A 25628-nucleotide genomic window follows, 5' to 3' on the forward strand; every position below is an offset into this window, starting at 1 on the left:
TGCTTGATTGAAACGCGGGCAGTCCAATGCGAGCGAGCGCGTGGCCTCCGGGCACCCAATGGGAGCGCCGGGGCGGTCTGAGGCGCTGGGTTGAAACGTGCGCGAGGAAGCGCGTGAGCGGCCGCAGCTGAGGAGGCGGGCTTGAGAGTGAGGTGGGTGGCGTGAGAGGGAGGCGGCCGCCTCGGAGGGGGCCGGGGCGGGTGTGGGTGTCGCGGTTTAGGGTTCCTGTGGGGAAGAGGAAGGTCCCTACCCCGACCAGAAGGGCGCCGGCGAGGGGGTGGCGCGCAACACGTGCCTGTGTGAGGGAAAGACTCTCCCCCCTCGCTGCCCTGCTCACTTTTTTCCCTCACGAGCTCCTTCATTTCCCTCCCCCAACCGGACTCACAACAGACCTGTGAGGTAGGCCAGGCCGAGAAAGAGAGTGGCTGGCCGCCGACTCTCAAACCCCCCCCCCCCAGTTTAGCCTCACAACAGACTTGTGAGGTAGGCCAGGCTGAGGGGGAAGGGGGTCTGGTCTCCTCGCTCCAATTTTAGCCTCACCACAGAAGCGCCATAGGTAGGCCAGACTGAGGAATAATAATAATAAATTTGATTTATATCCTGCCCTCCCCAGCCGAAGCCGGGCTCAGGGCGGCTAACAACAATAAAATAGTGCAACATTCTAAAAACATTTCATTATAAAAATTAATTAAAATCAAATTGATGGCAACTATAAGCTTAAGCATTAAAAACGTTTTCTGTACGGTTTTGCGTGAATTACGTTTAGCTATTGCCCTTGCCCGGATGGGTGGCGCTGTGGGTTAAACCACAGAGCCTAGGACTTGCTGATCAGAAGGTCGGCGGTTCGAATCCCCGCGACGGGGTGAGCTCCCGTTGCTCGGTCCCTGCTCCTGCCAACCTAGCAGTTCGAAAGCACGTCAAAGTGCAAGTAGATAAATAGGTACCACTCCGGCGGGAAGGTAAACAGCATTTCCGTGCACTGCTCTGGTTCGCCAGAAGTGGCTTAGTCATGCTCGCCACATGACCCGGAAGCTGTACGCCGGCTCCCTCAGCCAGTAAAGCGAGATGAGCGCCGCAACCCCAGAGTCGGTCACGACTGGACCTAACGGTCAGGGGTCCCTTTACCTTTACCTATTGTCCTTGCCAACATCTGACAAAGCTGTTTTTCACCCGTGAAAGCTTATATTGTAATAAATTTATTGTAAACTCTCACTTTTTCTTACCACAGGGTAATGTAGATGCTCCTCTTGAGGTGGTTACTCGGGCCACCTGAGGAGTACCGAGGTCTTGCAGAGGTTAAGACATATTTAATTGTAAACATTTCTGTACGACCGCCAAAAGAAAAAAAGAATAAGGGTGGCAAACAAAATAATCACTTAAATTACATCACTAGCAGCAAAGTTTATAAGTCAATCATCAAATTAATATGCAATCAACTTTACTGGATTGAACAGTGAACGCCTGAGAGAACAAACGTGTTTTAAGCTGGTGTTTAAAATCCAGTACTTTTAAGTGCCTGTTTAAATACTTGCTGAACGTGAAAAACAAAAGTGGTACCCCATGTTCTCTTAGTTTGGTACATTAACCATGGTACACATAACACCTGCCAACTCAGGGTAGCCGTAGGTGCATATGGTGACATACCGTAGATCCTAATCCATGAAAGCTTAAAACTACAATAAATCTGTTAGTCCTTGTGGAGTAGTCTATGTGGTACCCTCCAGATGTGAACTGCAACTCTCATCAGTCCCAGCCATCATAGTCAGTAGTCAGGGATGATGTGAGTTGTCCAGAATATCTAGAGATCAGGTTGGCTGAACCTGTTTTTAGGTGTCCAAAATAATGTTTTCCAGATGTAGCCTGTACTTGATGCATCAGAAACAAAAGAGTATTATGTCACCTTGAAAGACTGCTATAAGCTTTCACAGACTAGAGTCCATCAAATGTTGCAGATTGAGACAGCTAATCTGGAAGATCTAATGTATGCACATGCCTACTTTAAAAGGAGGGGGTGCTATGTAACATTTCACAGAAGAAAATAGAAACACCTCGAGGAGCAGCTATGTTAAAATGGCCACAACAAAAACAATGGGACAGTCTTGTGTCTCAAAGATTACATGTTCTATTCTGCCTCTCTTTGTCAGAAATTATTTGCTTTTTAATTAATGCTGAATCCTGACAAGATATATGACTTTTCATGAGGTGGATTATATTTCCAATGAAGGTTGGAGCCTATTGTCTGCAAAAGTGACTGATCACAGTATCCGTTATAGTCAAAAGCAGATAGGGCATTTCCTTGAAATGTTCTAGGTTGTTTCTAGAATCAAGTAGGATACCTTTTGATTTAAAACACCTGTTACTGCTAGGCCGCATATAGGTTTCTAGGATTTATGTACAGTATACTTTTGCAAGAGGCTTGAAATTAATTCAGGCAGAGGATATTTTGTCTAAAACCCAAATGCCTATATATTTGTCCACATTATCTAGTGTAGTGTGCTGTCTTCAGAGTACTACTCTCTGCCATCTGTTCTTGTGGAGCAAAGGAACAACAAACTAATCTAGATGCCTCTAGCAATTGCGCTGTATACCACATTATAGGGGAAATTAATCCCCAGCTCACTCTCAATTTGCCTGGAGGACAATTAATTCCTGTTTTCAAATGCGGCGATTAATCAGTTGTATGGAAGTAAAGTCTGTCCACCAAATCTTTCCAAGAGAATTTTTAATAGCTCTCCGCCCCCATTAGAGTTGCCAGATTAATTACAGAACTAGGCTTTCGTAGTTACATTAAGGGGGGTGGTGGGGATGGGTGGAGCCTAGAAAACGGAGTTTGGCACCCTGTTGTATTTTTAGCTAGGAACCAACTCTTCCCTTTTTTCTTGTAGTTCTGTAGGACTGTGAAAAAGTGAACATACTTGTACTGTATGTTGATCATTGCAACTATGGATGCAGCGTGGCCATAAATTGAGTGATACAGGCTGAGAGAACCAGTATATATTTTTTCTGGAGTTAAATATAATATTCATACAACGTGATAGTATATTTAGCTCATGCAGATATAAGAATGCAGTTCAGGTTGTAATTTGGTAATCCATGTACTTAACTATGTAGTGCATTTATTAATAGTTGAGATTATGTATAAAAGTCAAAACAAAAAGTTGTACATTTATTTACTTAACAGTAGTTTTTATACTAAAAGATGACTTGCCCACCACTACCAGGTTGCAGGGGAGTGTTAGTTCTATGATACTCGCTTGATGCTCGGATAATGCTAATGACCAGTCTGAGCTGAGTACTTGGCCTAGGCCCTAGAACAGGCATAGGCAACCTTGGGCCGCCAGATGTTTTGGGACTACAACTCCCAAGATCCCTAGCTAACAGGACTAGTGGCCAGGGATGATGAGAATTGTAGTCCGAAAACATCTGGTGGGCCGAGGTTGCCTATGCCTGCCCTAGAAGTAGAAGAACCCAGCTCAACACACAGGGCTTCCATGATGCAGCCTCAAGGGTTCCACATCAGGTGAGACAATGGAGAAAGAGTTCCCCTAAACCAGCCTTTCTCAATCTGTGGGTCCCCAGATGTTATTGAACTACAACTCCCATCACTCCTAACTAGCAAGGGCCAGAGCTCAGGGATGATGGGAGTTATAGTCCAACGACATCAGGGGAAACACAGGACACTTTAAAACTACTTGCTTTCAGGACAGGAGCTTTGTGAAAAACATTTGTATGTCTTGCTAAATTTTCAAGAAATAAAGCATTGATGGTGGTTCTTATTTACAATGAAATGACACATAGATTCTTTAACAAAAAATGCACATTTCATTTTTTTTTAGAATGGCAAAGAAAAGAAAAGCTGCCGGCATGAAGACAGAAAAGAAAAAGGAAGAAATGAAGCATCTCATATCAGAAAAGGAGCAACAGGTCGATGAACCTAAGTTGAAAAAACAGAATCTGGAGGTGAGTGAACAAGTATGAGTTTGTTGAACTTGCATATTTTCGTATTTGCAGGAGAAGATGCACATCTTGACACTGGAAAATATTTGCAAAATGATAACTTTATTGGGATAAGTGCCATGCAAAGCATGTTATCAGTTCTGGAAATAAATGTTTTCTTGTTGTGATGCACTGAATGAATAAAAGTAGGCAAGGAAAGAAAACCAACTAGCTTTAAAAATCTTATATCTTGACCTCAGGCATGTACCTAGGAGCCTACAAAATGTGTGCACACAGTTCTGTAGTTAGGTAGTAACTACTATCAAGCCAAATTTCTAAATATATTGTGATACTTCATCCTCAAAGATGCAAATATGTGTAGGGGCAAAAATATATAGACACTGTTGTGTAAAAATGCACATGTGCAGGATTTGCATCAACACACAGATTCTGAGTGAGGGTGCATATAGTAAAATATACATGTAGGCAATGTTACTTAAGTTCTACAGTGTGAATGTACACATTTCTCATAAGTAAATAAAACGTTACATGTGAAATGCTTGAAATCTGAGGGAAGTTGGGAGTCTGTTGCCATTTGCTGTCCAGACACTATTGGAACAGCTCACACTTGAAGAAAATGGGTGGAAGATGGTTGACTCTCCTCAAGTGTTTTCTGCACCGTCTATAATAAAGTTATTTATATTCACCTTTTCAGCTACAAATTTTGCTGTTTTTGTTCACTGAGTAATTTGGTGATGTCTCAGAAAGGAAAAGTGGAAGGAATATTCTTACCACACATCAGATGGTATAGTGCACATTTGCTTACCTAAAATAAAATGTGTATGCATTAAAAATGTAAGATGCTGCCCTTTGTTCCACAATCTGTCCCTTGTTATCAGGACCTGACTACCCATCCCAATGTTCCTGCTGAGACAAGAGGAAATTCTTCATATGCCCCCTACATCCCAGCTCTGTAGGCTGTGTCATTTGCTAAACAGAAGAGGCCAAGAGGTGCTTGATATTGGCATGTTGTTTACAGCAAGGTTATATGCTGTGTAGTGGTAGCAGTTTTGAAAACTGCCAGTATATTACAACTAGAGTATAAGATTAGTTAGAGAGAATGGTGGTTATATAGCCGAAATTCTTGGTTGTCATTGAGGAAACGAGGTTTGCTCTTTGGTTTCTATAAATGATGTTTTTGATTGATTGGCAAAAAGTCAACATTACTATTTAATTTTAAAGTTGGGAAATGCATTGCTATATGGTTCATTTTTGATGGGGAAAGATGTTTCACTGATTCATTAGGTTGCTGCATATAGCTGTGATTTACACAGCCTTTCTGTCCTCACATTTCCAATCTCCAAAGTGTAAAATGCAAATTTCTAATTGATTTTGGCGCAGAGCAGTTTAAAAGCAAGCTGAAATATTTCGTAAGTGAAGAAGTTCAATATTATGTTGACCATACTTTTAATGAAATTTGTTCCAACAAAATTTTTGCTCAAATAAGACTAGTACATTTGCCTGTAAGACATGTTGACCTTTCAGAGCAATCTTTCTTTATTGATTTTTCATCTATTCATTTCCTTCCTTTTACATTAAATAGCAACAAGCAACTTAAGTACTTTGCTAAGCATTAGTATGAATGGCTTTAGAGGCCACATTGGGCTGAGGTAAATAATGATCCCGATCTTGTAACAATGCTTAAGAGATAAGGAGTTGGTTGTGGGGCCATGTGTTCCCTTCCGCCTTGAGCACAATTTCTCCTGCCTTTTCCTTGCTAGCCTGAACTGTGATTAAGTGTTAACATCAGCACTGCCACTGACTAGTTGAAAGCAAGTTAACCAAAGTTTGCTAATCAGTTGCAAATTCTGACTAAAAAGGGAACCTTAATTGCTGATAACAGCGTTAAAATATGTCTGTTATAGGTAGCTGGAGAGGGGGTGCTTGTATACCTTCACACAAAACTAATATTTCATGCAGTTGTAGAGAAATATCAGCCATGTCTCACTTTTAAAAAGCATAGTAAGAGGCACTTAAGTGTTGTGGTAGGAGTTATAATTGCTGCCAGTCTCATCCCTTATTGAATCAATTACAGAAAAAAAATAGATGGTTGACTGCAGCTTGTTATTAAAAGGTTTGCATTATTTTTCATCAACAGAAGTTGATCTACCAAATATAATTGCATTGCATAAAGATGTGTCTTGATTTGCAGCACCAGCATGGCAGTTGCTTTCATAAAAAGTTGTCCATTTGTGGAGTTATAATTCTTTTATCTCTAAACATGAATTCTAATGGGAGCCTTGTCAGATACAAGCAGCTGGAGGCTTTGGCTGCAGTACAACCATAACCTGGAGAATTTGTGTTATGTTCATATGGTTTGACCTTTACACACACCCTGATGCCATTGATTATGATAAATGTTTGTGGGATTTGGCCATATTTGTGTAACTACTACTGCTTGGCAGGGTTGAGGGGCGTTGATGGCTAATAGCTCATCACCTCTGTAAGACTTCCCCAGAGGAGTGTCACAAGGCTCCGTTTTTGTCCCCCTCTCTGAGATCAAGCAACACTTGTTTGTTTCTTTAGAACTGCTGAACTACTCTATGCTGGATTGTGCTTGAGGCATCTCTAACTGCATTTGGTACAGAATCCAGTTGTTGCCTACTTCATGGTAGGGTTGTAGGGCTGTGCATTAAATTACCATACCTTTGAATACCAGTTTTGAAATAACATTCTAATGAGTGTTTTAACAAGGCAATATGCCATTGAACAAAAGGTGGACACTCAACAGCTTCCCAGGGGGTAGCTCAGCTGAACAGATAGTTTACAGATACTTTGCAGATAATTTGCAGGCAGGGTGTCCCCAGCTTTGTTTGTTCTCTCTCTCCTAACAGAGAAGAAATGATGATAAGCCTTCCCACAAATCAGCAAACTATTTCATCTTCACCAGTATCTTTCCACTTAGAGCTCAGCTAATTATGCAGAGCCTGCTAATAATCCATCAGGAACCCCCCCCCCCTACAGCTGGACAATCAGAGATCCAGTGGCAAAGTAAAGAAAGAACAAAGAACCCCATGAAAGTGGGAGCAAAGGATATTTTTGTAGAAAGTATTCACTATTCATTTTTTAAAATGTTTGAATTGCTACGACACTGTTTAGGAGAGGCCTACATAATGGGAGATCTGGGCATGGGCGTGCTGCTCATGTGGTGAGATCAGCTACATCTGTCTTTATTCCAGTCTTTGACGTGAAGCTTTCCCCCCCTTTTTAATATAAAAAAGACAGCTTCCGAAAATGAAATTTCAATAAAGAATATGGAAGGGTGGGGCTTCTTCCCCCTTTTGTGTCACTTGAAAACAAAAACAAAAACAAAACAAAGAACTGGAAAGCTCTTCTTTCCTCACCCCACTCTGGTGAAAAAAAGAGGGGGAAGAGTTTTTATTTTTATTTTCTGGTGGTGTTTATCTTTGCTGTTCCCTCTAGATAGCTTTCCTCCATGTAAAAAAGGAAGGGTTATTTTTCTTATTTAAAGGGGACTACCTTTTTTCTTGCATGCCCTCCCTCCCTTTCATAAAAAGGGAGAGATTGGTGGAATGAGGACTTGGGGGGCTTCTGTGGGGCGGGGAATGAAGGTGAGAAGATTTAGCTGGATGCATTATGCTGAAATAGGAGGTTGGGTCTTACGTGAGAATGATGGTGTTTTTCAGGTAAGCAGTGAAAGCAAAGGTGTGTCTACTCACAAGCAAGCCCTACTGAATTCAATGGGGCTTACTCCCAGCAAAGTAGGTTTAGTTTAACTCAGTGGGGCTTACTCATGCACAGATTCCACTTAGACCTCTGAGTGGGGAAGCAGATGCAGCTTGACTAGTAAATCACTTAAACTACTCTTAAATTAATTGAAAATATATTACTGTAAATATATTACAGTTGTACCATGGTCCTCGGAACGGCTTAGCTCCTGAACAAATTGGCTCTAGAATGCCTCAAACCTGGAAGTTTTCCGGTTTGTGAACGTTTTTCGGAAGCGGAATGTCTGACATGGCTTCCGTTTGAGTGCAGCCAATCAGAAGCCACGCCTTGTTTTTTTAATGGTTTCGGAAGTCGAATGGACTCCCAGAATGGATTAAGTTCAAGAACCAAGGTACCACTGTACATAAAAGTTTATTTAGTATGTTTTTAAAAAATCTACTACTTCTTTACATTTTAAGGCCCTCCACCGCCGCAGGAAGCCTCGTCAAGGCCCTCGGCTGCTGCAGGGAAGCATGGCGCACCCTTTGCTGCCAGAGAGAGGCCTAGTAAGGCCCTCCACCACTGCAGATATATATTGTGATATATCGAGATAGCAAGATATTTTGCTGGTGATATATCACTGTAGAGATATATCATGAAAATCAGATATTGCCCAGATATTGCTCTATAGGGTTGTTTGTATAGCTTGTGATCTAAGAACCCTAAGTGGCTTGGGTGTTGTATATCTCTGTGTCTTCTTAAAACCATTAAAATCATTTGAGAGCATCCTGTTAGCAGTGGCAGAAAAGTTTTATATGGTTTTGTTCTTGTTGTAACTATGTTATCCTCCTTTAGTCTTTATGAAAAGGAAAACAAAAGGCAAATACTTCCAGTAGACATAATTTATATATTGCACTCATTCTATTCAATACCTGAAGTATTCTTACATTCTTCACTAAGATCAAACATTTCTTTTTGTCCACCCACATCTTCCGTGGATTGAATCCTCACCTGTTTGTTCAAATAAATGGAAGAAGCAGATGGGGGAAAGAATGGGAATATGTGGGGTTGCTTTATTGGTAATCTTTAAAGGAACTGAGTGAATATTTGGGTTGCAAACCACCATAGTAACCTGCTATTTATCCCATGTTAAATGGCTGTTTGTAGGAGTAAATTCAACTTTCTTAAGACCCTGGAACCATTTGAACACCCTATATGAGGAACCTGCTTTCTGTGAACAAAACTTAAGTTACTCATGGGGGAATCTGGATTAATTTGGTACATAAATTGGCAACACGTTTATTTGTTGTTGCTTTGCTTTGCTATTAATGAAGTATTCTGTCATGACAGCAAATTGAAGAAAATGTACAAAAATGTGTTTGAAATATTTGTATGCATAGATAAGAATGAATAATTTTGCATTCCTTTGAATATTTTTGTAATGGGCTGAACAAATTTCCCAGGAAAGCATATTCACAGCTGGGAAAACAGCTCCTACTTTGAAAATGGTTTTCCCAGGCAAAAAGCTTGCATCTCCAACTGTTTCTGGTATAAACACAATATTTTGTGTACTATTTAGCAGGGTTTCAAAAGGTTAAGAATTCTTCATTGGGCATTAACCAACAGAATGCAGTAGCATCTATATAAATGTTGTGCTGTAGTTTTGGTTTCTTTCTTCAAGCTAAGATCAAAGTATAGGGAGATGGGTTGAGAAATGTAGTTCCCTTTTTGTGCTAGACATGATAGTGCGTTCATTTTTTAAATCCCTGGAAATCAGTCAGTTAAACATTGTCACTTTATATACATGTTTTTATTTATTTAAAACTACTATAGCCCACGTTTCTCTAGGGAGGGGAAGGTTCAAGATGGCTACAATAAAGATAAAATTACAATGATGCAGTCAGTCAGAATTGAATTACTTAAATTCAAAGGCTGTAGCTATATTTATTCATATATTCCAGCTTAAGTGAGGTTTGCATCCAAAAAACAGCCCATTGTATTGTCGACATTGAGAGAAAAAGGCTTTTTGCTGCCAAGTTTTCAAATACATTTTATTGTAACTGGTGATTGAATGCTGCCTTTCAGACATTCAGTGGTTACTCTTGTGAATTATCTTACACTTTATTTACCATTACTATCTAAACCCTTAGCAGCAGCCATCGAGTATTGATATGTTGGGGGTTCAGGATATCCAAGAAACAGCTATGAGCAAAACTTGTCAAGGTTCTTTCCATTTCTCTTCAGGGTCTGTGGCTCTCATCTACCTTAAATGATCATAGAGTTTAGTTTACAGTTTGAACAAATAGTCTCATATAGGAAGGTATGTGAAATCTTTTGAATGTCTAAATATAAGACATGTGACATTTAACCAAAAGATTTATTTTAGGAAAGAAAAAGCAACCTAGAATTGGCATAAAAGTTGCATAAGGATATAAAACTGTTCCTTCAGTTGAACAGAAGTTCATTTTTAGAGCAGGACAGAGTGCTTACTTTTCTTAACAGATTTTAGTAGTCAGGAGGCTGAAAATCAAGATTCCTGCTTTTAGGAGCCAGGAAGCATGCTGGACTCTTCAGAGCCAAAAGCCCATAGAAACATTAATGGACAAAGGAGGAGCAAATAGCAGTCAGTCTTGATAGGCACACCCAAAGTTAGCCTCAGACCAAGAAGTAGCTCTGGCTCTGCCTTATGCAGGAAATCACTGTACAGTCATACCTCGGTTGAAGTAGCTTCATGTTAAGTATTTTTGGGTTACGCTCCACGGTGACCCGGAAGTAATGGAGTGTGTTACTTCCGGGTTTTGCCGCAGACGCTCAAAATGACACCATGCGCATGCGTGGAAGCGGCAACACGCGCAGTCGCGTATTACCTTCTACTCAGGATGCGTATGGGGCTCCAGAATGGATCCCGTTCGCATCCAGAGGTGCCACTGTATGGTGTAGTGGTAAATCCTTAAGTGCAGGCTGTGTTCATGACAGTCCCTATAGCCATGCCCTCCACAAGACTACAACAAAAGCAATATTTTATCCAGTGCAGACTTTCTTGCTTAGCCCCTCATCCCCTTGCTTAACATCTAGCATGACCACTATTTTGCCTCAGGTAGGTTGGCCAGAATAAAAGAATTTTGGTTTTCTAAAAAATAAAAGTGGCAACTTAACCCTTACACATACTTGGCTTATTTGGTGCGTTTCTCTCTGAAAAAAAAGCCTATTTATTTGGTTTGTAGAAGATTGGCAAATAAAGTCCCAGGAGATGACGTTATCATCCGTGCTCTATTGCATCACTGCTTATTACAAGACAGAGAAATTGACGGCTCTCTGCCTCCTGCCATGTTGGTCATTCACTACTTTGTGACACAGTGACACAAGACTGGAGAGCCAGTCCTGACATTTCGTTTTAGGGCAAAGTTTCCATGTCCTGTGCATATGAGGGTTCATGGCAGGAAGAGCTTAAACAACATCAAAGATTGGGAAGCCAGGCAGTCAGCTTTTCTCCTGCCACAGGAGTGTCTTGCACAGATACTGAATTCAGTAAGGAAATTAAAGAGGCTCAAGGATGAAGTATAGAAATTAGCAGGTTATTTATTTCTCTCAGTTGCATACACATACAAAGTACTGAGGGGGTAAAAATATCTTTTTTATATTCCAGCTCATGAGATTGGACTTCATGACCCTTGGGGTCCCTTCCAACTCAGAGAATGGCAACCAAGATTTATTTATTATTATTTGTTTATTAAATTTATATACTGCCCTTCCCACATATGCATTTAAAAGGTTGTAGAATAATCAGCCAAAGCCTGGGAGAAGAATGTTTTTGCCTGGCGCCTAAAAATATATAATGAAGGCGCCAGGCAAACCTTCCTGGGGAGAGCATTCCATAAATGGGGAGCCACTGCAGAAAAAGGCCTGTTCCCGTGTTGCTGGCCTCCAGACCTCACTTGGAGGAGGCATACGAAGAAGGGCCTCAGAGGATGAACAGAGTCCAGGACAGTTTATATGGGGAGAGGCTGTCCTTGAGGTACTGTGGTCCTGAGCCTTTTAAGACTTTATCGGTCAAAACCAGCACTTTGAATTGGGTCTGGAAGCTAATTGGCAGCCAGTGCAGTTGGGCCAGGATCGGTGTAAAATGATCAAAAGTCTGGAAATCAAGCCTTGTGAGGAACAGTTGAAAGAACTGGGTATGTTCAGCCTGGTAAAAAGAAGACTGAAATGAGATATAATAGCCATCTTTGCAGGTGGCGCTGTGGGTTAAAGCCTTTTTAACCTTTTTAATCTTTGCAGGGGACGCAGGTGGCGCTGTGGGTTAAAGCCTCAGCGCCTAGGACTTGCCGATCGAAAGGTCGGCGGTTCGAATCCCTGCGGCGGGGTGCGCTCCCGCTGCTCGGTCCCAGCGCCTGCCAACCTAGCAGTTTGAAAGCACCTCCGGGTGCAAGTAGATAAATAGGGACCGCTTACCAGCGGGAAGGTAAACGGCGTTTCCGTGTGCAGCTCTGGCTTGCCAGAGCAGCGATGTCACGCTGGCCACGTGACCCGGAAGTGTCTCCGGACAGCGCTGGCCCCTGGCCTCTTAAGTGAGATGGGCGCACAACCCCAGAGTCTGTCAAGACTGGCCCGTACGGGCAGGGGTACCTTTACCTTTACCTTTTGCATATCTAATGGGCTGTCACATGGAGGATGCAGCAAGCTTTTTTTCTTCTGCTAGGGAGGGTAGACCTGAACCAGTGGATTCAAATTACAAGAAATAAGATTCCAACTTAACATCAGGAAGAACTTTCTGACAGTAAGAGATGTTTAGCAGTGGAATTGACTTCTTCAGAAGGTGGTGGACTCTCCTTCCTTAGAGATTTTTAAGCAGAGGTTGGATGGCCATCAATCATGGATGCTTTAGTTGAGATTCCTGCATTGCAGGGGTTTGGACTAGATGACGCTCGTCTCTCTTCCAAATATACAACTCTATGATCATAGTAGCAGAAGTTCCACAAGGCCCACTCTCACATTCCTGGAATATCAGTCAATTTTTGATCAGTGACAATATTTGATTGGTCAGTTGATAAGCATGCCAACCCTAGTTGCTTTTAAATCTATTCCTACATTTCTTACAAGGGGAGATCCATTTTAAGAGGGGGAGAGAGATGAATGTATAAGGGATCTGGAAAGGAAAAAGCTATTTTTTACAGTCTTGATAATGAAAACTACTGTGAAATATGATAGCATCAAAAATAAATGTGACAGTAGTTTAAAAATCTAGGATTTTGAGAAGAAGCATTGTATTGGCACTCCTGAACTACGGTTCATATTATCATCCCAAATACTATAGAATTCACCAGAATTGCTTGTAGTAAGTCAGAACAGCCCCCAAGAGCTAATAAGATGAAACTGTGCTGTCTCAGTTCTTCTGAACAAAACAGAGCTGGCAGCTTCCTCTGTTGCCACCTAGGATAGCTGGCTCAGCAGACTGATGTTTATTCTTAGCCTCTAGCATTGCTGTATCCCTAGGTGAGGAAAGGAGAAACTATAGTGAAGTGTGAAATAAAGGATTGAACTGTTTATCATATATGTTTGATCCTTGTATTACTGTTTAAATGGGAACACATTTAGAATCAGTCTAAATTTAGATGAGTGGAGAGTATATATAGTTCAGGGACAGAGCATCTGCTTTGCATGGACATCATCTTATGTTCAATTCTTTACATCTCTAGTTGAAGATTCCCAGGTATTAAACCATACTGGATAGCTGGGCCAATTGTTATATGTTCTTAATCCCAGGGCCAGTATCTTCCATGTTGAAATGCATCTGAGGTCATAAATGATATGATTGAAACCCTGCTGGCATTGTAACTTGAGAGCTCATTCTTGCACCCATTTAGCATACTTGTGAAATGGAAACAATTTTTTAAAAAAATTATTTTGTTTCGACTACGGCAGACCAACACGGCTACCTACCTGTAACTGTGAAATGGAGAAAATGTTGCTTCATAGTTTATACTTGCTACACTGAGGACAAAGCTAGACCTATTATTACTCTCACAAATACTCTCACTATAGCAGGCAACAGAAGTTACCAGCTGATATTCAGCCAGTGGATGCATTGGAGAACATGTCAGCCTAACTGCAAAATTAATGCATACTTTTTACCTTCCAGTAAAAGGATGTTGTTTATCCACATTAGCAGAGGCCATTACCCTTTTACACAGATTTCATTGATTTGTTTGCAGGCTTTTAACACTCTGAGAGGTCACCTTAGATGCTATATAGAACATTGCCTCTGGCATCTATTGTTGACTGCTTATTGGCTCCACAAATAGTGCCCTTTGATTTTATTATAGATGGGGAAATTTCCTTAATTAGTTCTGCTTCAGAGTGAAAACCATATATTATCCTCATGGATAAGTGTTCAAAAACTAGCAGCTTCATTTAGCTGGTCTCTTGATATACATTCTGAATGTTTCTACTTCTGTGTTGCTTTCAAGTGGCATCAAATGTCATTGCATGCTTGTTTTGTTGCTTGAGTGCCAAAAGGCTGACTTTGAATGACATCCCACATACCAGACTTTCCACAACTTCAGGCATCTTTTTGCACAGAGATTTTCTCATGGGCCACTTCCTTTGCTGTCCTTCCAAGTTGCAGACGTAGCTTTGCTACCTCATTCACAACCATGTAGTATCTTTGCATTAGTAATAGCAGTTGTGTTGTGTATAAGTGAGTTTTTAATATTGTTGGAACTTAATTCGGTTTCACTATAAAATTATTGTGTTCTTGTTACCCTCTGTTGACCAACACGCTCTCTTCTGACGACTTTCAAGTGTTCCACAAACAGCTATAACTGTGGGTGGGAGAAGAGAGCATGCTGTTGTTTTAACTTTTACTCCTCATAATACTGGAAAGATTCCAGGCAAAATCAGCTAAATACATCATTTTTTCATCAACTGTACAGATGCTTATGACTTTCCCACAAAAAAATCAAAGGTTGTCTTATACTTTATAAGAAAAGAAGCAGCAACACTTAGCTTTCATATCTTGACCTGTTCTAATCCAGCTGGGGTCAGGTCTAATTATTGGACTGAATAAGCCTTGGTTGCCCTGATAAATTACATTTCTGTCGGAAGATGGACAAACAATTGCAACCTTGTTATACTTTCTTGATCTGTCACCATCTTTTGATACCATTGACCTTTGTATTCTTCTGAACTGTCTGGCGCACTATTTTGGTCCTATTGTCATAGTTGAGTTCAGAGAATAGAATTACGTAATGATCTCTTGACCCTCTGGCAGTTATGCTGTGGGGCACCACACAAGAAGGTGGCATTTTGCCTCCAGTGCTATTTAACATCTACATGAAGCCACTGGGAGTAGTCATTAAGAGATTTGAGTAGGTAATCCCTAATTTTTTTTCTCTGTAACATCTGAATCAGCACCGTTGGTGAGCGCTTCCTGGGTCCAGATAATTGGTCAATTTCCTACTTTGGATGGGATTGTATTCTCTCTGAAGGAGCAGGTACAATCGTCTCAGAGTGCTTTTGGATCCATCTCTCCAGGTAACCTCGGTGGCTATAAGTGCCTTATAGCAGCTTCAGCTGGTAAGACAGCTATTATTGCCATTTCTGGATCAGGATAGCCTGGTCACTGTTGTCCATGCATTGGTAACTTCCAGATTATTATATTTTTCATTTAAAAAGTTGTAACTAAAAAAATTTACAACTGTAATTTAAAACATACAGGAGGTTAAAATTGCAATAAAATAGACTAAAATGCATTGAAACTTCTACAAAATTTCTAAGCATTTGGGTAGGCTTGTCTAAATAAGAATGTCTTCAGCAGGCCTCAAAGACTGCAACACACTCCCTGTGGAGCTGTCCTGGAGATTGACCCAGAAGCTGCAGCTAGGGCAAAATGCAACAGCTCAGTGGCTCTCTGCAGATCTGCATCATATTATGCCCTTGCTGAAATAATTGCACTGGTTGCCACTTAGGTCCCAAGCCAAGTTCAAGGTGCTGGCTTTGGTGTTCAGAGTTTGCTTGAGACATGACAAGGATACTGTTTCATTGCTTATATATACACCATATCACTGCATTATTTAGAAGAGGGTAACCTACAGGTACCATATTATTTGGAGGTCCTTTCTGAACCATATTGCAACCAAGTCTTTAAGTGTGACAGCACTTACTTTTTGGAACTCCTTCATGTTTCATATCAGACAGACACTGTCTTTAATGTATTTTCTGTGCCTGTTGAATACTTTCTTCTTTCCATAAGCCTACTAAGTGGACCTGCCCCCGCCCCCGACATCCCAGTTCATTTCTGAATTCATTTGAAATTCTTTTAACTTTTTATTTATTGTTGTTTAGTCGTGTCCGACTCTTCGTGACTCCATGGACCAGAGCACACCAGGCACTCCTGTCTTCTTATTTATTGTAGTAAAGTAAAATTACTATGAGATGCTTCATAGGAAGCAATTTATAACTAAAATAAATAACAGTAATAATAATAATATATCATTTTAGACCGTTCTAATGCTTCACACCTTTTCAATATGCCTGCAAGGTAAGGCAACATTATTACTCATATGTATTGCAGTTTTAGGGTGCTGAAACTCAAAGGATTGACTTAAAGGATTGTGGCTCACCTGAGCCCACCTGGAAATTTCGTGGCATGTTACAGGTTTACTCCTAGTAAATTCCTAGAGACATTTGGGTGGGAGTCTTCTTTGTTCAAGTTAGTCTACTAGCCCTGCTGCAGAACTGATTGTATGAACCTGCAAATTAGATAATGCATATATGTACATGTAAAAACATATCAGAAATGGTGATCTGGGAGGGATTGAGCCTATGCCTTTGCATCTTTTACACATGTATCTTCTACTTAGAAATTCATTTGTACCCACAAAAATATAACAAAGGGTCTCTAAATTAGGCAACAAATATTGATTGATTGATTGATTGATTGATTGATTGATTTTAAATTCTTACTAAGCTTTTAGAGTTTAGTGCACCCTTAGTTTAAAGTCTTATTGGGAACAACGAAAAGCTTCATAAACTTTTTTAAAAAGTATTGTTTGCTGTGATCTTACTTGGGATCCTCATTCAGATCCTCATTCAGGGACAATGGAGTGTGCCTCTGGGGGTGAAGACTAACTGCTGCATTAGCAGCACTGAAAGTGATGTCACCGTAGAATAAGCCTGTGCTGTGTGTATGGAGCTCTTAGGGCTGCCCAGAAAACAAGACCCCACTCTCAGCCTTGCTGATGTGCTGCAAAGGAAAGGAAAGCAATACATTTGACACCAGCCGGGCTGCTGGGAGTTGCCGGAAGGTGGCGTACAATGTGCCATCCAGCCGTCTTAGGGATTCCACTTTGGATTTGTGTAGAGTCTACTCCTTAGCCTTTTCTCCTCTCAAAGATATCCTGCAAGGCAGCAGAGGTTTAGGATCAGAGTTTTCCTTCTCTCAGATGGGAGATTGACAAGCCCCATCTGCCCCTCACTTGCCTCTACAGCATGTGTAGAAATCGCCTTCTTTGCCGTTAGACCCAGTATTGGTCTCATCTGCTCAATCTGCCAGAGCCTGTCTTCACACACAGGGGAAGTCCTGGAGTGTTTGAGACCCATCAGCTACCCTCACCTGGTTTAGCTGGCCATTCGAAGCCATTGCCGGGTTGTCACTGCTGTTGCATGCTGACAGCTTCTAGCAGCCACAGGTGAGAGCTGATTGCAGGATGGGGACCAAAGGTGGAGAAACTACTTCAGAAGGAGCACAATGTGTTCCGTACCAGAGGTATTACCCTCTCCTAACACTCCCTACACCCCATAGTAGTCATCCAGTTTACATACAGTTTGCATGTGAGACTGTGGGGTGACCACACCTGCTGCTGATATGCAGTTCCTGGACCTCAACATGTTAGTCTCCTTGAATTACTGGCTCCATGGGAAGCTTTATAAATTTAGATTTTTTTAAAAAAATGAAACTACATCTTGGAAATTTGTAGTGAAACTTTTTGCTTTTTTGTTAGCTATGTGCCACAGCCCTAGTCAAGATCTAAGTCTTCCAGTCCTGCAGCAGGCAGAGCATGTCTTCTGTGAGATCTGTGTGGAGGTCATAATATAGCACAGTTCTGGAGGGTACAGAGCACTTCATAGAGTATATATCCTAGAAGGGATTGAAAGTCAGTCACATGGGAAAGATAATCTTTTGAAGCTCTGAAATGCAATCAGAATTTAGTTCCATGCCTAGCCTGTAATCAAGGGTATGATCAGCAGAACAGACAGACCCCATCCAATAATAGGAACATTACCTGGTTTAGTGCAGCATCTCTGTGATTATCTTAACATTGCTTGAAAAGGAACTAGTGCATGCTAAACCTGGATGTACAAGAATGTTGTTTTTCTACACTCCAAAGTAGCTCTCCATGTTGCTTTCCAAAGCTCTCAAGACCTTGCAGCCTGTTAGTGACAAGCATGAAGAGGTTGAAGTCTAGGGAGCTAAGCCCAAAGGAGGCAGTCAAGGGTCAGCCAAGGTCCACTTTTCCCTTAAACTCAAATTTCTTTTCCCGTAGAGTGGTCAAAAGGGAGTGATTCAAGTCCAGTAAGAAGCAAACTTTTCTCCATCCTGGCAGGAAATAGTATATAGTATATATAGTATGCAAATTGTCTTTACAAATAGATGTTAATATCCATATAGGAAAAGGTCTCTCTGATTCTGACTGTCCAGTCTCTGAGCCAGTTTAGATGATAGCCCTCCTTGTTCATGTGTACCTCCTCCCCTCCTTTCATATAGAGTGCAGTTTCTAAATTTGGCAGTGCCTTATTTATTGGCAGTGCCATCTTTCCATGATACCATGATGAAAGATTTTAGATAAGAGAATTTGGGAGAACCTGCAGTAAATTGCAATTCATGAGTTATATTCTATATATAACAAATAATATTTGTTATTTTCAAAGTATTGTACAGTAAATAAAATTAAAGGAAGGTGAAAGTGAAATAAAAGCAAATTCTATTTTATGAATGGAAAGGGAAGTGAGAGGGGGGCCAGTTACCCATTGTATCTCCTGATTGCAGTGTGAATACAGGTATTGAGAGTGAATATTGCTTGAACATGCCCAGGATCCAAGTATTCTGGGGAAAAAGTTGATTCGAGTTAGTGGATATTGCAATACCCACTAGCAGTGTACTTCCCTACCCTCTAAGAAGAATGTCCGCATTCAGGGCTCCAGGTTGCTTGGACCAAAAGATGTGCAGTGGTATTTGACACCTGGGAGAGTTTCAGGAGAAGAAAAGTGAAACAAAACACCTTCCCACATGGCCTTTCTTTGCTACCCTATAAAGCACTAGACAGCTCAGGGTGATCTTAAGCATTTAATTGCTGTATAGTGCAAGAGGTGTTCTGAAGAGTGGAACTGGAAAATGTGTTCCTTTTCCTTTTCTTGGAAGCATTCCTATATAGTGCAGGAAGGGAAATATTTTCTGCTTTAAACTGATGGCACACATACCCTTCCAGAATACTTACTAAAGGCTACATTGAGCTAGTAATTTCCCACTTTTCTCCCGGAGTCCATTTTCCTTCCCCCACCCTCACCTGGCACACTAACATTTTGTGTCTCAGCTCACTCACAGTCTGTCCTGGTTCTTTTAGAACTTTTCCTTTGTCTCCTGAGGTGGAAGTGAAATCTACCCATAGGGAAAAAGCCATAGGATTTAGCACAGTGGGGGTTATGCATCATTTGCCCCAACAACTAAAGCATAGTGAATGCACAGGAACTACTATCTTTCATGTTAAATGTGGTCATGGAAATGTCATCTTCAGGTAACAGGATGAGTAATAGAATATTTCTTATTTCTGTAGGCACACATTCCATGAGTTAAGGAAGTTCACAAACCTTTGAGCCATTTTCATTTTGTTAAAAAAATACCGTTCGTTCCTGCTGCAAACTTATATAGTTCTGTATAACCAGAGAAGTCACTTGAGTATGTACCATTACCTTAGTTCTGGGTGGCCCTGTTTCACTTACAAGCTGATAAGCACTCAACTGCCTGAGTCCACTATTAAAGGGGAACATTCTTGGTGATTCAGGGGAAGTAATAAAAGCCTAATAGCTAACTGTAATAATTAAAAAACAACAACCCAGAAAGAGAGGTCCATTGTAAATCTAGATTGAATTTCTATTTTCTTAATAGTTTGTGCAACAGTATGTGTCTATTAATATACAGTACCATGCTTTCTATGCTGTAGCTGTTTTCTTCACCAGGTTTGCAAGCTGATATTCTTGGAAGGAAAATCAACAATTCTCTATATCTGTGACAGCATCTCTGTATCAATATGTTCTATTGAATTTCCCTATTCTTACTGCAGTTTTACTATTTTGTTCAGTGTATCTAACATATGGCAGAAAAATAACATTATTTGATAAGTATATTATAGTTAAGTTCTTCCTTAAGACAGTTTTCTGCTACCTTATTGTTCACAAGTATGCAAATACAGCTGGCCCCCCATGAGCCTTTTATTAGTTTCTAACCTTAATGAAATGCAGATTTGAGTAATGTGTAATCTTTGACATATCATCATAAAAATAGTACAAATCTTTGTGCATAGGACAAAGTATATGATTTTGCTATTAGCATTGTGATCAAGTTCCATTATGGTACCTTTAAATACAGGCTAAATTAAACTTCTGATTGCTCGTTGCTATCAGGAATAACAGATTTCAGGGTAGCATGACAAAACCGGTTTAAAACAGAGACTTTGGTTTTCTGTTCAATATACAATTTCAGTTTCTCTCTGAAAGTTTCACCTAGGAAGCTGTAGATAAGAGGATTCAAACAGCTGTTTGAGAAGGCTGCAAGGTTCACAATGTGTCCGGTTAAGGGATAGTTATGTCTGAAAGACTGGTCCCTTGATGAGGTTTGCTCTGTCTTTTGAAGAAGTTGCACACTTATGAAGACATTTTCAGGAAGCCAGCAGATGAAGAAGACAAGGACAACAACAAAAATCATACGAAGAGCTTTCTGTCTGCGTATCCGCAAACTTCTGTGCTTGTGGGCTCTTATCAAGACTCTTACAATTAACGAATAACAAAGGCCTATAATAGCAAAAGGGATGATAAACCCTAAGGTTATTTCTAGCCACTGTATTTCTTCTACATCTGCAAAACAAAAGGAAACCTCCCCAGCATGTTGCAAATGTACAGCTGTGAAGGGCACTAGTGCTGCCGAGATAGATGCCAACCAGATGAGGCCACAGCTTAATCTGGCATGTTCCATGGTGCGAAATAAGTTGGACTTCATTACTTTTGCTAGTGCTATGTATCTGTCAAAACTCATCCATGTTAGGAAGAATATGCTGCTATACATGTTGATTTGAAGGAACAATGACATAAAAGTACAAATTATTGTGATATCGTAATACTTTTCGTCGAGATTAAAAACTTCGATGAGAGAGTCAGCCACCAAAATGAGATCTGCTACTGCAAGGTTTATGAAATATAAGTCTGGAATAGTCATCTTTTCACGAAAACTTATGTTCACCACTAAAATAAGAATGTTTCCCACGAAACCAATAGGAAAAAGGAATATTGTGTAAAGGCATGATAAGAAAAGACCTATAATGTATTGCTGGTGTTCTGATTTATCCGCGAGGCTGACAGTTTTGTTTTCATTGCATAGATATGATCCATTTCGTTCAAAATATGTGCTGTTACAAAGTACTTGAGATGTGGACGCTGTGAAAATTTCCATGGTATGTGCCTCTCTTGGGTATATCGCTTAGAACTTCAGTACCAAAGTGCTTAAATTGTTGGTGAATCCAAAGAGATCTGTAGAAGTCATATTTCGTATTCTGCAAAGGCAGAATCAGTTTAGGTCAAGACTTGCAGAATTTCTACAGTACCTTAAGAAAATGGTAAGCAAGAATCAATTGATATGTTCTATAACACAGGAACTTTTGTATGGTAATGATGATTTCAGGTGTATACATATTTCTTCTATTGTAATCTTGCTTAGAATTTGAAAGATGCTGAATCATAATAGTTCTGTTTACTTCAGTTTAGCAACTAATGAATCTTGTTTGACCTGCAATTAATAAAAAGGAAAATAATTAATCTCCTTCCTGTAAAAATGAAAGAGTTCATTGTTTATTAACATGAATGGCCTTAACATCTGTTCATGTATATCCATGATGCTGTCTTTGTGAATTTAGTTAGATGAACCACAAATATATGAATGTATATGTTCAGTGTAAATGTTTTTGGGATCATTTTAGGATCTATATGGTGGCAATGAGCAAAACATCTTTTTGGCATTGCTCTTATGAGAAAAGGATAAAAATCAGGACTAAAGCCAGTTTTGGAAGAAATAAAGGATCAACTTTCTGTTGTATCATGTTCTTTGTTTTCATAGATAATTATAGAAATCCTAACATATAACCCCTACAGCACATGCTTTGGCTGCAAAACTGATAGCTAGAGGAAAAGTATGGGACCCTTCTGATTCTTACTCTATTTTTCTCACAGAGGCTTAAAAAAAGAGAGGCTCTTATAGGTCTGCACATTTTAATTGCTTTTCAATTGTATAACAGAAGTCTTTGGGGAAAGAATATTTATCTCTTAAGCAGTTACCTTTTCTATCTGTGTTGTTAGATGATTTGTGAAATTATAAGGAAATAAAAATAAAGCAGATTACCACAGATGATTAAAAACTTGAACTGGATTATGTAAACCTTGTTGCGAAAAAGCAATGAGCAGCTAAGATTCTTACAGCATTTTAAGTATATGGAAGTGGAAGCACATGTAAATAAGATGTAAACTCTGTTTGGCCTAAATATCTCTGACCTAATTTTTGAGCCAGATTGAAATATTACATACATTTGATTATTGAGACCTATCAGCCTAACCTCTTCCAGCGCAGTTGGTAGTAGAATGCTGTGTGCAGCTCTGGTTGCCTCATCTGAAAAAAGCTATTGAGGGGATGGTGAAGACAATAACTGGTTTAGAATCTCTATGAAAATAGACTAAAGATAAGCTATTTTTAGTATAGAAGGTGGAGGATCAAGGTGGCAGTGGCAACATGATACAGTTTTATAACATGAAAAGTGTAATCAGAATACCTTTCCAAATAGTTCTCTCCATCCAGTTAAATGGATTGACATTAATATGTGTTTCTTTTTACAAAATTTGTTACCACAAGCTGTGGTGATGGTCACCATCTTAGATGTCTATAGAAAATAATTGGAAGGATACATTTATTAATAGTGATTAGCCATAATAGTTTAAAATAAAAAGCCCAAGTTTTGAGGTTGTATACCTCATGAGTACCAGATCCTGGGAACATGCTTCAGAGAGATACTTATTTCCCTCTTGCTCGGCTTTTGAATATCCAGAAGTAGCCGGTTGCTGTTGGAGACCAAATACATGCCTACCCAGAAGTGAGTTGAATTCAGTGGAACTTACTCCCAAGTAAATGTTCATTGGTTTGCAGCCTTAGCCTGGTCTTAGTCTTAATTTTTACTATATTATATGAAGGCATGCATAAAGTCGTTTCAAGGGGTTTGTCATGTTTATTTCCAGAAAGAAAATTTATTTTCACTTGTCCAAAATAAAATACTTTGTTGTTGAATTACCATGAGGCTTGTAACAACATCTTTTTAGATTATTTCCTTTTTAAAAAAAAAAGCATAATCTTGTAAAAAAACTGATTTTAGTAGTAGAGGGTTTAAGAATAACTCAGCTATTTTTAAACTTGCCAATCTTTATAATTATTGTTTCTGCAAGGTAGAATAAATCACTTTTATACATCACTAAAAAGCAGGCCAATGTAAATATTGAAGGGAAAACTATATTTTAAATAGTAGTGCATCAGTGGCATTCTGATAATGCTCTGGGTTCTGCAAGAAATCTAAACGATTTCAACAGCGTTCATTATTTTAAATTGTTCTTACCATCATGTGTTTTTAGGATTCATTTTACCTTACACTAATGTGTATTCGTAGGTTTTAACTGGTCTTGAGCTGGTTTCTTCCTAACCACTGGTTGGCTAATTTATGTTTAATCACATCACTATCACCACCACCAATTATAAAAATTAGTGCTATTCAGATTATTCTAGGTTGAATTGAAGGCAGTAGTGTATTGGTACAGTTAATTTAGAACTGAATAAACATCCGCATTTTAAAAAGATTGTTTAAGATACTTAAATGGTTTATAGCAACAAATCCAAGTCTTCCTGCAAGTCTTACCACTATAACAAAGCTTTATAGATTCTTGTAGTTTCTACAATTTTTGTTGAGCTGACATCATTTTAAAGGCTAAAATTAACTCTGTTTCTGCTGGTTTATTTCTCTTTGCCAGTTCAATCTGTAAATTAAAAAAAAGCAACAACATTTTGAGAGATGTGGGATGTTTGCCTATTTTCATCCCTCTTTTGCTTTTGGGATCCTACTTCAAATACAAAAATAAACTCAGATGCCAGTACACTGAGCACCATTTCACAGATTCAGCTAGAAGAAGCACCTTCAGCATATACCACTGCTTGGCTGTACAGGCGTATAGCAAATGCAATTAAAAGAAAAACAGAACTCAAAAGTGAAGAATGATTCTTTAACATATGCTTTAATAACTAGAGTGAGATATCCCTTGGCTGTGCAAGCTTATAGCGAATGCAATTAAAAGAAAAACATTAAAACTCAAAGTGAAGACTGATTCTTTAACACATGCATTAATAACAAGAGTGAGATATTCCTACCCTCTTTCGTGAGTCCTGTTTTCCCTTCTTAATCGCTTGCATGTTTCGGTCAGCTCAAGAGGTATTCCCATCGTGATGTATTGCATTGTGGTGTTCATCATTGCTATCATTTTCCTGCAACAAACTTAGCTGTATCATACATTCAATGTATCGGTGCTGCTTCTAAATCGTGATGCAGCAGGTGGAGGCTTGGGCTTCATCTGCTGCTGAAGGAAGCTTGTTGATAACTGCACAAACACCACCTGGCGGCTGCCAGAATTGCTCTGCTGACTGTGGGAAAAGAAGTCTTGAACAGCTACGTTAAATCCTGTTTTCTCAGTGGAAGGGACAAGACTATAGTGCATGTCCTCAGCAGACTTTTTACTCCGTGTGTGTTTGTGTGTGTGTGAGAGAGAGGGGAAGAATAAAATACCCATTCCTTTCTTAAGCAGCAGCACCCAATGCCTCATTCAAACTGCTTTTGAATGTTTTGAAGCAGTTAGGGATATTACACCAGGTTGGAGTGGGTAAATGCTGTTTAAAGGGGGAAAGCTCAAAATTCCACTTGGCAGGCCTCCCAGGCCCATGGCAGCTTATTGGATCCTGGCCACAGCTGGGTATGCTGAATTAGAAAACTTAAGATAGAGGGGGAAATTGGGATTTCTGCGGATCATAAATTACCTATATTATATTAAAATAGTGCTTAAAAAGCGCAGTATACTCATAAGAAGTTCAGCTTTCTGATAATTTTTTCATTTTAGAAAACAAAAAATCTGTCTAGTTCTTACGGTTGTGAAACTATGCTTGAAAGTTCTGCTGCATGAAGTTGCCATACCAACACCTACCCTAAGTGTACTTCAGTAATACCATTGTACATCTGGGTACAGCATGATTTTAATACAGTTTCCATTATCTGATCCTGTGGTGAATAAACTTCTGGAGTTCACCTTGAATGCATTTCTCCACTGCCCCAGAAGTGCCTTACCTAGCCTGGTACCCACCATACATTGTGGAATATAATCCCATTATCCCTGAGCATTATTCATGCTGGCTGGGGGTGATGGGAATTAGGGTCCAGTTTCTGAAGGACACCAGGTTGGGGTAGGCTGCTCTGGAACCATGGTTGTTCAGCAAACCTTTCCCTTGTTCACTTCTCTGCCAGATAAGCCCTGTGTGCCTGCAGTGGAATCTTGGTGCATTGTAGAAGATTCTGAGGAATGTTATGGGGCGTGTTCGCTGCACCATCTTGGGGGGGGGGTGAATT

The 25628-nt window shown here is 39.9% G+C and overlaps 2 protein-coding genes across 4 annotated transcripts in view; one reads left to right on the plus strand and one right to left on the minus strand.

The window, feature by feature from the left end:
* The window catches only part of CHLSN (cholesin), a 141649-nt gene continuing 116021 nt past the window's right edge, over positions 1-25628 (plus strand). Inside the window, exons 1-2 of one of the 3 annotated variants that reach the window (XM_081889403.1) lie at positions 1-152; positions 3837-3960. In XM_081889403.1, the coding sequence (XP_081745529.1) occupies positions 3838-3960 (123 nt within the window). In that variant the 5' untranslated portion in view covers positions 1-152; position 3837. Of the gene's footprint in view, positions 153-189; positions 400-3836; positions 3961-25628 lie in introns of those variants that run through there. The other 2 variants (XM_081889405.1, XM_081889404.1) reach the window with 2 other exon arrangements.
* GPER1 (G protein-coupled estrogen receptor 1) lies at positions 18621-24833 on the minus strand. The gene is made up of 2 exons (XM_081889321.1): positions 24386-24833; positions 18621-21718 (listed from the first exon to the last, which is right to left on the minus strand). The coding sequence occupies exon 2, from the start codon at positions 21383-21385 to the stop codon at positions 20315-20317; it is 1071 nt and encodes a 356-aa protein (XP_081745447.1). The 5' UTR covers positions 21386-21718; positions 24386-24833; the 3' UTR covers positions 18621-20314.

The sequence above is a fragment of the Podarcis melisellensis genome (genome assembly GCF_964234715.1).
Source record: "Podarcis melisellensis genome assembly, chromosome: 14".
NCBI lineage: Eukaryota > Metazoa > Chordata > Lepidosauria > Squamata > Lacertidae > Podarcis > Podarcis melisellensis.

Coding starts and splice junctions, on each gene's coding strand:
- GPER1 (XM_081889321.1), bottom strand. CDS start 21,385: ATGGAAATTTTCACAGCGTCCACATCTCAAGTACTTTGTAACAGCACA.